The sequence below is a fragment of the Sparus aurata genome, chromosome 21 (genome assembly GCF_900880675.1).
Source record: "Sparus aurata chromosome 21, fSpaAur1.1, whole genome shotgun sequence".
NCBI classification, from domain to species: Eukaryota; Metazoa; Chordata; class Actinopteri; order Spariformes; family Sparidae; genus Sparus; species Sparus aurata.
In genome coordinates this window covers 21,925,288-21,935,788 of record NC_044207.1, presented here as the reverse complement: position 1 = coordinate 21,935,788, position 10,501 = coordinate 21,925,288, and the positions used below count along the sequence as shown (strand labels likewise).

The window sequence follows — 10,501 nt, the reverse complement described above, 5'->3', positions numbered from 1 at the left end:
ACTGTCTCTCTGTCACACACACTACTGGCGCCCCCTATGAATGAACCTGCGCATGGCAGATGCTTCAAAACCTGCAGTTGAGACACATTTGAAACATTTCTGTGCGTTTGTCTTTGCACGTTTTTCCCCTTTAATGTGTCTCGTAGCTCCAAAAAACTGCTTAAGACTTCAGAATAAACAGCATATCGTGACGTAAATTAAATGCATCAGGTAAAAAGTTAATCAATCAGTTTGTATTTTCAATTTTTGGAATGTAGAAATAAGGGGAAAATGATCCTAAATGTGATTCTGCCGGTCTGCACAGGCCCCGGGCTGCTGCAGCTCTGATGGGTTATGAATAACGGAGTCGAGAGCAATTCATCAGTAGACCGCAGACTACCCGGGGGTGTGACTACAGTCACCGGGGTCTATATATTGAGATGTTTTGTCCGGTGGCTTTATGTGAATGAGAGAGAAGCTGCCCCAGTGAAAAAGTCACCGCAGCAGGACAGCAGGACTCTTTGGCACCGCACGCTCCCGGAGCACGGACTCCCCCGCGATGGATTCCTGTTTTCGCGCACTCTGCATGACTTTTGTCCTGGCGTCGCTCACGCGGAGGTCAGGTGCGGTCGGGCCGGTTATCAAATGCGAGCCGTGTGACGTCGGAGCGCGGCGTCTGTGCAAACCTCTGCCCAAGGACTGCACCGAGAAGGTCCGCGAACCGGGCTGCGGCTGCTGCATGACCTGCGCGCTGAGCCTCGGCCAGCCGTGCGGCGTGTACACCGGGAGATGTGGCTCCGGGATGACTTGTCAGCATCAGCCCGGGGACACGAAACCTCTGCAGGCTCTCCTGGAGGGTCGGGGGCTCTGTGCGAACGCCACTAATAAACGACTCGCAGCCGGACCGACACCTCCAGTCAACGAACTGCCAGGTAAGTCCGGTGCGCGCACCTCATTTTTCCTTTCCGCGTAGATACTTTAAGCTTAAAGAACGCATAACACTGTGCAACAAGTGCAGAGACTTGTATTTATCACCCTGGTTACACCTCAATCCTTTAATGACGAAGGAAGACGTATTTATGAGAAGCTTCTAATAGCTCTAAAGGAGTAGTTCCACAATTTACGGAAGATTTGGGCAATATTTGACAAGTTTACAAGTGATGATCGGCTCACCCTTAGATTCTCTCCACTTAATCCTCCTCATTCATGGAAAGAGAAGGTGGAGAATGAGAACAGGTTGAAGCATAAGAAGGGTTTTGGAGAAAAGAGGTGCAGCTCACTGTCAGATAGGTGATGAGCACCTAGACCTAACCTGAGCTCCCATCAGCGAAGACTAAATGCTGATTTTCCAGGTTGGGAGGAATTTGAGATGGTTTAAGGATTCAAGGCTCAAGGAAGAGACACGTGGAGTCAAGTGGCGGTGGGATTCATCTCAAGCCAAAAGATATGCAATCATCTCAGGAAATGCCTCAGAGAGATGTGGATCATCCATGACCTCCAGCTGGCTTCTAAAAAAATCTATACATCTGAGTTATCTAAAGTAATACCTCCCTTAGATTAAATATGATGCATGCTGGTGGACTGTCTTGTGATTAAACACGTGCTGTTTTCAATCTTTAGTCGAGAATGTTGAGACTCAGGACGACGAGAGGAATTCCACCGGCTGTGGCCTTCAAACCTCGTTCAGCACCCACAGACCTGCGGGACCCGTGAGACCTCCGCCTCACCCCTTCTTCCCCTCTGCCAAATCAGAAGTTCTCCGCCGGGACCAGCAGAAGAGGACCCAGATCTTTAAGATGGAGGAGCTCCCGGGACCCCTCATCACAGACCCGCAGAACTTCTCTCTCGAGACCAAACAGGAGCCAGATTATGTAAGTACCACAACCAATATTTTTCAGTCTTCAGAGCACACTGGAGGAATGTTTTTCCCCTCTTCCTCTGTGTTTTTGGTGTTTTTCTCCCCCTGCGGGTGATGAAATGTTTTGGGTCGCGGTGCCGATGGTTGGCAGGCGTCACGAGCAGTAGAATGGCATGGCAGCGAGCGGGTATGATGGCCCTGCGGCTGACCCGGGTCAGGCGGTTGTTTGGCCACAAGGCGTCCGCGTGCCGGCTGTACTGGGAGCCAACGAATGATGGATTGGCCTATGTGAGCGCCTGTTGGGAAGCCCTGCTGCTATTTTGATCTTCTCTTTGGCCAGAGAAGTGAGCACACACTAGTAATGGGCTTTGACTGGCTGCTTTGATTAGTGACTGGAGTGCTTGGACTTGAGGACAAGCCTTTTGGCTCCTTCTTTGAGGCTCTTTGAATTCACTTTATCCCCCATCCTTTGTGTAAAGTGTAAGAGTCCTAAGCTGCTTTGGCAAGCTGTTAAGCTGCTACGAAATCGGCCAGATGAATTAATTTCTCATCCCTCACCTCTTTCATATCGCAGCCACCATTGTTTAGGAATTACTGCAGGGCGGCGTGCGCTGCAGCGTGAACCAGCTTTGTTAGCGTCTTTATTTTGAAATGAAACAGAATTATGGGTGAGCGATCAGATGAGGCGTCTCGACGCAACTCGATCAACTCGAAGGCATAGAGATTGCAGCAGTTAATGTGTCCTCACGGCTCATTTTCCACATAATCCTGTGCGTAGTGTGGCGAGCCAGCCCGACATCTATTCAGTCCTACGGGAACCTCAGTGATCGTCACGTGTAAACAAAACTCATCCTTCCATTGTTTCGGTCTGTAAGATGCCTCAAGTACCACAATTCTAAATTTGCGGTGTGTTTTGGACAAACTGATCGTTCTGTGTGCAACAGGAAGTTAGCATAAACAAATCAGCTAACTGAGTGATGGATGTAATAGCCTACAGCTCTAGAGTCGTGAGATAATTTTTTGTTGTGACTTGGCGCTGGTTTGACTGGAATTTACACTATTTTTATTTACTTTTTTCCCCAGTGAAAAGTTCAACGCCATATTTTAGCTAACATTGGTAGCATGCTAGCTGTGTAACACATGGAGTTCGTGTGTAATATTAACATTCTTCAGTTAACAAAGTCTTTTGTTGTAGTTAAACTGTAGTAAACTGTCTAAACAACCTCCTCACTTACTTGTCGTCCACTCGAATATGTTCCATGCACATAAAAAACAGAAGAAATGATCTTCCCGTCTCACGTTAGCTGTAGCGTCTCGACCCAACCATAAAGAAATGTAGAGCGCTAGGGGCGTATGTCCAGATTCACGCTATGTCAAGCTAACTAGACTGTGAAGCTAACAGGAATGAATTTCTTAAAGTGGCTCTCCTTCAGGTGCTCGAGACTGTGAGTTTAAGCTACCAGCATGACGGACGAGGAGCCTGTGCCAAAAAAAAATTATGATGCAATGTTTGGTTAAAATGATGCTAATGCTAAAGGAGAAATTCATAGTCAATTTCAAGCTTGGCTGAGATCTACAGGGACATTTCAAAAGGACGAAAGAGAATGAAATTTAGATTGTGGGTCGGAATTGCAATTAGATATTCGTGACATTCCTCTTTTTTTGGGTTGGGTCGCCCAAACCCACGACATCAGCTGCACTCAGATTTGAGTGGAGGAATCGCATTAACTGCTTATGTGCTCCCTCGTCCGTAGGGTCCCTGTCGGAGAGAGATTGAGAGCATCCTCAGCAGCCTCAAGATTACAGACATCCTGAACCCCAGAGGTTTCCGCATACCAAACTGTGACAAGAAGGGCTTCTATAAGAAAAAACAGGTAAGGAGGCACATTCCGAGGAGCTAGAATACAGGTTCCTTCAAGGATTTCACGAGAGGCTACACGTTATTTTAATAACTAATTGCTGCACACGTGTTCACAACTTTGAAAGCGAAAAAGGAAACCCGCATTTCCTTTTTTACATGCTGCATTAACAGCGATTCAATGGCGAAGCCTAGCGACTCAAAACTTTAAGTCTCCTGCAGCCCAATTACAGATTTGTAGCTGTCCTCCTGTATTCACTGGTAGTTATTAGAGCCTCATCATTGCACCACCACACCAGTGAGGTAGACCCTAGCCACTGGCTCTGGAGACGGCGACCACAGGGGCCAAACCCCAGTGGGGTTGACGGCTGGGGCGATTGGCCGTTTAACGGGAACCCTCCCAGGGAGACAGACGTCAAGGTGGCCACCGGCACCCGATGCGCTCCCCCCATAATTGCTGGACTTTTGAGAAGCGTGCACAGAAATAGAGCCGCAGCCATCCCCACGCTCACATGGTTCACCCACGATCGGGTTGTAATAAATGAGCGGTTCTGACGCATTCATATGGAGGCACTTAGGGCTCCCGCGCCACTGTATCACCGAGGCAGCTTCTCTTATAACACAGCAGTCCCTCCTGCTTAATGGAAGCGTTCTCCTTGACCTGCAATCATCTCATAACCAGCCTCGCAACGCCAGGCTCATTGTCTTTGTTTATGTAGAATGGGCCTAGTGTACTGCGCCGGGCCCTGAGGCGCTGAAGGAGTGGCAGACATTTCATTTTGGTCGGTTTAATTTGGACGTTTTGCACGATTCTAAGCAAAAACATCTCTTATTACAGCTCTTAATAACAGTAAATGTCTTTAGAAAGAAAGAAAAAAAAAAGACGACCCAGGACTGATTTAATGCTGGAAGCAGACACTTTTTTTCCCCCCAGAAACTTGGCCTAAAAATGTTGATTGCTGTATTAGTTTTTTCCTCACAGCTACACATGACTTACTCCTCTCCCTGTAGCTCCAACGCAGCAGCAGCCTGACAGCTAGACAGCCTTGCTTCCTCTGCGATCAGCCTCTCAGTCAAACCCCGCTGAAGTATCGAACTAAATACGGATGCCCTCCTTTCTGATCGGCTCCTCTGTGCAGCAGCAGCAGCAGCGGCAGCGCCGTTGCTTTTTTGCCTTTGAAATGAATGGCTGCATGTTTTACTAGAGCGGAGGTTGACCTTTAGTAAAATTGGCAGTAAAATAACAGCCCTTGGGTAGCTCCACAGACTCTGTAAGTCATTTGTAGTACCCATAATTTGGAGCTGTGGGGTATAATCAGCAACAGATGATTCGCACTGGCCACCGGCTTCTGAAAATAGATCTTGGTTCTCAGTTGTTCACAAATGGGACTAAGCAAATATTTTACCAGGTTTCTGTTTACCTTAAAGGTCTCTATATGTGTGTGTAACAGGAGGTAGACCATAAAAGCAGCTCAAAATACCACAGCGCGTTGGATGGCCAAGGCTGCGTCGACTCAGCACAATCTGACCATTAATGCCTCTTAACTATCGTTGTTCTACTTCATTGAGTAAAGTGGCTCGTTACCCATAATGCTGCATATTCATCTAGATTTGCACATTTAGCTGCTCCCCCTCCCCCCCCTCCTCTCTTCCCTCCCTTCACCTTGTCGCCTTTCCTTCACTTTTCAGTGCCGTCCGTCCAAAGGCAGAAAGCGAGGCTTCTGTTGGTGTGTGGACAAATACGGGCAGCCTCTGCCAGGTTTTGATGGGAAGGAGCGAGGAGACGCCCAGTACTACAACTCCGAGAGCCAATAGGAGCGGAGCAGGGACGGAGGGAGGGAGGGTGGGAGTGAGCGCGAGGAGAATTGTAAACAAACGGAGACACTGAGGATATTGGGAGAGAGGTCAAGAGATGGCTCGGGCCGATATATGGATGTTTGCTATTTCTATCTGTTGCCCTTGGGACCTTTTTTTTTCTGAGGCGGTGCGGAGGTAACAGACAAAGAGTAGCGGGAGGGAAAACAGCCTCCAGATGCCGTGGATGGATTCCTCATAAGCTGGCAGAGGACACTTTCTGAGAAGAGGATACGCTTTTTTCAAAAAAGAGTTGATCTCAGAAGGGCGGTTATAAAACGCAAGAGACAAACTGTACCTGCCACAAGCGTTGACGAGAGTGCTCTTCATTTACGCACAATTTAAGTGGCATTTGCACACGTGTACATGCTTGTGATGTATATTCGTAATTTGTATGCTTGTGGTTTATTACAAAGATACTTGTGTGTGGTCGCGACAACCATAAAAATGTATGTATGTTCGACTTTTCAGAGTAAGCATGCAGTGCCTTACTATGAATTCCTATTCCTATGAATTCCGTTTTTTGGTCCGGTTGCTTCCTGCTCCTCGGGGAGCTGGATTACCGGACTGTGCAGCTCAAACACTCCAGTGCATATAAACTTTTTTCTATGCTTGATCTCGAGCCACAGACAGAGGGACGTTTCCCTTCAACCTGTACGGTGGTTGTTACTGTTTTTTTTTGTTGTTGTCATTTTGCATAAGCTGAATTTTTGGGGATAAAGGCCCCAAATAATGAAAATAACTTTCATCACTTGCCTCGGTCGAAGTAAATACGCTGTTTGCATGTACAATGCAACCCTCAGAGGTCTATTTTTACTTAATAAAGGCAGTTTAAAAAGATCACTCTATTGCTTTTCTATCCTTTTTTTCTCTTCGTGGCACCTTCGCCTGCTTCGAGTGTGTATAAAACTGAGCGAAAACGCTTTATAACAAGACCCCGTCACAATTAAATAGCATTTTATTTGGAAGCGCATCCACAGAATTAGAAGTTTGTGTACATTTTTTTTTACAACAAAAAGACAAAAAAAAAAAGATATAGCAGCATCCCAGACATTTCTTTTCTCCACATGATCTCAGCAGCAAACAAAAAAAACAAAACATGAACACACGAGTGAATCATAATAAATACTTGAATATATGCAAGAAAAAAAAAAAAGGTGAAAATAAGTGTGAGAGAGGTGTAGCTGAGAAGAGCCCCTCAGCGATTCCTCTGCTAAAACCTGTGGATCTGCAGAGACGAGTAGAGGTAGACAAATGCAGACCAACCCATCCCAAAACCTCAGCGCGGCTTGGATGGGTCCTGATATGTTTGTGCTCGGCCACCGTGCGCATACTTGTGGCACTTTAAGTATTTCCCCCAATACCCATTGAGGAAACGCCAATGGAGATACATTCAGACAATGTCAACATGTTGAATGAATGAGCGGCTGTGTCGCTCCGTGCCGCGTGCAGCTCCAGTTTTGAATGAATTATGGAAAAAAAAAAAAGAAGAAGCTGATCCTGAAGAGGGCTTGGCAGAGCTGTGGGCCAGTGGTTTTGAAGCAATGGAGTTATTTAGTCGGAAACACAAATGTATACAGTGTTGCCCTATTTACAATCATAAAAAATAGGCAGACATATAAAAAATCTAAAAATGACAAAACAGTTGATGCGAGGAAGAATATACAAGCACTGAATAAATAAGTCTTGATAGATACGTACATCATGAAAATAAAAGCGAGAGGAAATTTCCCCCCTTCAGATATACGATGTTACATTTTCCTGTGACTGATTGCAGTTCATCAGGTGGTTGATTTTACATCATTTCCCAGATTTCGAGGCCATGGAGCAAGTTTGCTTGGGCTTGTGAGCGAGTCTATTCCTTCAGTGAGTGACTTCTTGGTGACACTCTGAGTCATCGAGCAGGTCGCCTGATCCGGGGATCTTCTTCCCGTTCCAGGAAGAGACACACCAGCAGCGGGCGGGAGGTCCGACCAGAGATGACTCACACTGAAAGAGAAACAGGGATGGGAAACCACATAAATAAATGAGCCATAGCTGCGAGATGAATCCCTGTCAACAGGTGGAGTTAATCTTTTTTCGGAAAGTACACGGATGCACTGATTAATCGGCCAAACATCTATGTCGGTCGATATTCGGCTTCTTCTGGCAAATACGATTACATTTCTGGGTGATGTCTATCTGACGTGTCACATCATAATCATCATCAGTTTGTAAGGATATGTAAGTCCTGAGTAGGTGGTTGCGTAGCGGCTAAAAGGAGCATTTGAAGCAGTTACTTTAAAAATGAAGGTTTCTTTGTTTCCCTGGCAAAACAAATGCTTTCCGCTAAATTGTTGTTTAAACAATAGCTTGGCTGGATCCTTACCACTAGGGGGCCCCGACAGAAGAGAAAAGAACATAAAATCTCTAAATATGTTCCAAAATAAAATAAAAAAAATGAAAATGTCTCCTGTCTTAAACTTTATTCCAGTGTTTATATATTGATTTATTAACTATAAACACACATAATATTAGTGTCAAGGTAAAAGGCTAATATATTTTCAGTGGTTTCACCTCATCAAGTCAGGGAAAGAACAGCCATATATGGACATTTTGCCATTTAAATATCTAAATCTAAATGAGTTGTGACAGATGAAAAAAATGCAAATGAAAAATATATATTTGTTTATCAGAGGGCTATGTATGAATACAGAATTATATGCTAAAATATATTCGTTAGCACAAGAATGAGCACAATAACAGTCATGGGGAAATTAAGTAGTTTTGCTTGTTTACCAAATATCAAACGTGTATGGAGTAGTATCCCTTGTGTAATTGATCCATTTATTGCAGCCCCTCAACATCAGCATTTGTGCGACCCTTTGCGAAACGCTTCAGTTCTCACCTGTTTGGCCTTGTAGAAGCCGGTCTTGTCACAGTTGGGGAGGTAGAAAGTTGTGAACTTCTCTCCCAGTTTCTGCTGAGAGCTGGTTATCGCCTCCAGTGCTGCGTGCAGTTCAATGTGACAGGGACCCTGTGAGACCAGAGAGAGAGACAAACAGTGAGAACTACGCTCACATGTAAACAAATGCATCATACGTTAACTTTAAAATGATGATTAACCCCAGTTATCTCTCCCAGCAGCTCATAGATGCTCAAAAACCTAGTGCTCCCTCTAGTGGAAGGAAGGCAGAATAATCATCCTGTATGTGTCATATTGATGGGTTTTTTTTCCCCCTCACCAGTTGTATGAGTTTGTTGAGGATGGCATTCAGCTTGGCCTTGATGCTCTCCTGGCCCTCGGTCTCTTGGTGGTCGACGGGATGGTTGACACCCAGCAGGTAGGGTGGGGAGCTGTGATCAGTGGCTCCATCAGCTTCCTCTGTGCAAGTACAGGGAATAAAATGACTTTAATGTATAAAATAATCAGAAATGGGTTTTCCTCTGTTGTTTTGAGGTCACACTAGATGATCTCATAGCAAAACTTTGAGCTTACCATGGCCCACATCCTCAGCGCAGACCCCCTGTCCTCTGGTAAGAGCGTGGAGAGGCCTGGTCTCACCGGGCCTGGGGATGCAGCGGAGACCCTCGCCACAGTGGGCTGTGTAAACCCCACAGGATGCTCCTTTATCCAGGGCGCAGGCCATGCAGCAGCCGCAGCCGGGCTCCTTCAGCACCTGCCTGCAGTCTGCCGGGATGGCCGGACAGTTGTTCAGTTTCTCCGGCACACAGGGGGCACAGTGGATAGGCTCGGGCCCCACCACCGGGGACGACCTCACCACGGCCAGGACAGCCAGAGAGGACACCAAAATCAGCTTCTCGTATAATCCGGGCATCTCCAAGTCTCTCAGATAGATGCTTCTTCTTCTTCTTTAGTCTCTGCTGTGACTGTACTTTTCCTTCTAAAGTGGCTTCTCCGAAACCAGCAGTATTTATACAGCCTCCAGGAGGCGTTAATGATTGACACACTGACCACAGATATAAAACATTTTTTACAAAGCTGCTGTAAAAGGTGGATGACCCTGCTTGACGTGCGTGGATCCACGCTCACAAGGTCTGTTGTCAATATTGACTCTGGAACATAAAGTGATTGTACATCAAAACAACCCTGTTTTTCCAAACGGCCATTATTGCTCATCTGCGGCTTTGAGGTCATGACAACAATCAGACGTAAACTGCTTTTTGAGGAAACGTATCAATGAAGTAGTAACGAATAACATCCACAATGAGGAATGCTCCATAGTCCAAGGAGTTATAGGCTATAAGATAATGAGTGGTGATGCCAAAAACTCCCATCCGTGATTGTTGTTGACGTTTGTGAAGTAATGCTGACAGATTTATTTATTTTTTGCTCTGACACTGTTTTCACACTCAAACCCTGTTTGTCCCTTTTAGTCTCCTTGGTGAAGGTTCCTCTTATCAGGCAGACAGATAAACAGGATCATTCCCCTTTTGCGTTGCATAACCCTAACATTATGGATCGCTCTGCTAGAATCACAACATGTTTGTCTGAAGAGAGACTGTAGTAACCGGTTGTTTCTTCGGTGTAGTATTTGTCATAACGATATGTATGGCAGATGTCAGATCACCTCCACTTTGCTGTGTGTGATATAAACAGCAGCATCACACTCCGCTGTGTGCTCTATATGACCCAAAGCTCTCATTTTGAAGTTTGCGCCGGACTGATGTGTAAGCGCTAATTTGGAATGTATTGTGCTGGAATGTCAACAAATGCAAACCGCTTCTGATATTATCCTTCAGCCAATTAAGTAATCGTGATTTTCTTTTCGTCTTGAGCAACATTTTTTTCTCTTCTGCGTTCATGATTTGATGGGAAAATAGTTTTTCCAGCATAACATTTCTCAGTTTCTTCATGTTTTTCCCCATTTGTGAAAACGCATGAAAAATGTAAAAATAAACTTTTTCAAGAGAAAAAAATACCTTTTTTCTCTAATGTGTGAAACAGTGAA

General features: G+C 45.5%; 2 protein-coding genes across 2 annotated transcripts; one reads left to right on the top strand and one right to left on the bottom strand.

Moving 5' to 3' along the window:
• The first annotated feature begins 383 nt into the window (after positions 1–383).
• On the top strand, positions 384–5,528 carry LOC115571944 (insulin-like growth factor-binding protein 3). The gene is made up of 4 exons (XM_030401607.1): positions 384–911; positions 1,600–1,850; positions 3,592–3,711; positions 5,385–5,528. The coding sequence occupies exons 1-4, from the start codon at positions 539–541 to the stop codon at positions 5,508–5,510; spliced, it is 870 nt and encodes a 289-aa protein (XP_030257467.1). The 5' UTR covers positions 384–538; the 3' UTR covers positions 5,511–5,528.
• Positions 5,529–6,489: 961 nt separating this feature from the next.
• LOC115571945 (insulin-like growth factor-binding protein 1) lies at positions 6,490–9,432 on the bottom strand. Its single transcript, XM_030401608.1, has 4 exons — positions 9,028–9,432; positions 8,774–8,913; positions 8,437–8,565; positions 6,490–7,538 (listed from the first exon to the last, which is right to left on the bottom strand). The coding sequence occupies exons 1-4, from the start codon at positions 9,365–9,367 to the stop codon at positions 7,413–7,415; spliced, it is 735 nt and encodes a 244-aa protein (XP_030257468.1). The 5' UTR covers positions 9,368–9,432; the 3' UTR covers positions 6,490–7,412.
• Between the last annotated feature and the right edge of the window lie 1,069 nt (positions 9,433–10,501).

Coding starts and splice junctions, on each gene's coding strand:
- LOC115571944 (XM_030401607.1), top strand. CDS start 539: ATGGATTCCTGTTTTCGCGCACTCTGCATGACTTTTGTCCTGGCGTCG. Junction 1,851..3,591: donor CCAAACAGGAGCCAGATTAT/GTAAGTACCACA, acceptor CCTCGTCCGTAG/GGTCCCTGTCGGAGAGAGAT. Junction 3,712..5,384: donor GCTTCTATAAGAAAAAACAG/GTAAGGAGGCAC, acceptor TTCACTTTTCAG/TGCCGTCCGTCCAAAGGCAG.
- LOC115571945 (XM_030401608.1), bottom strand. CDS start 9,367: ATGCCCGGATTATACGAGAAGCTGATTTTGGTGTCCTCTCTGGCTGTC. Junction 8,914..9,027: donor CGCTGAGGATGTGGGCCATG/GTAAGCTCAAAG, acceptor GTACTTGCACAG/AGGAAGCTGATGGAGCCACT. Junction 7,539..8,436: donor GCTTCTACAAGGCCAAACAG/GTGAGAACTGAA, acceptor TTTCTCTTTCAG/TGTGAGTCATCTCTGGTCGG.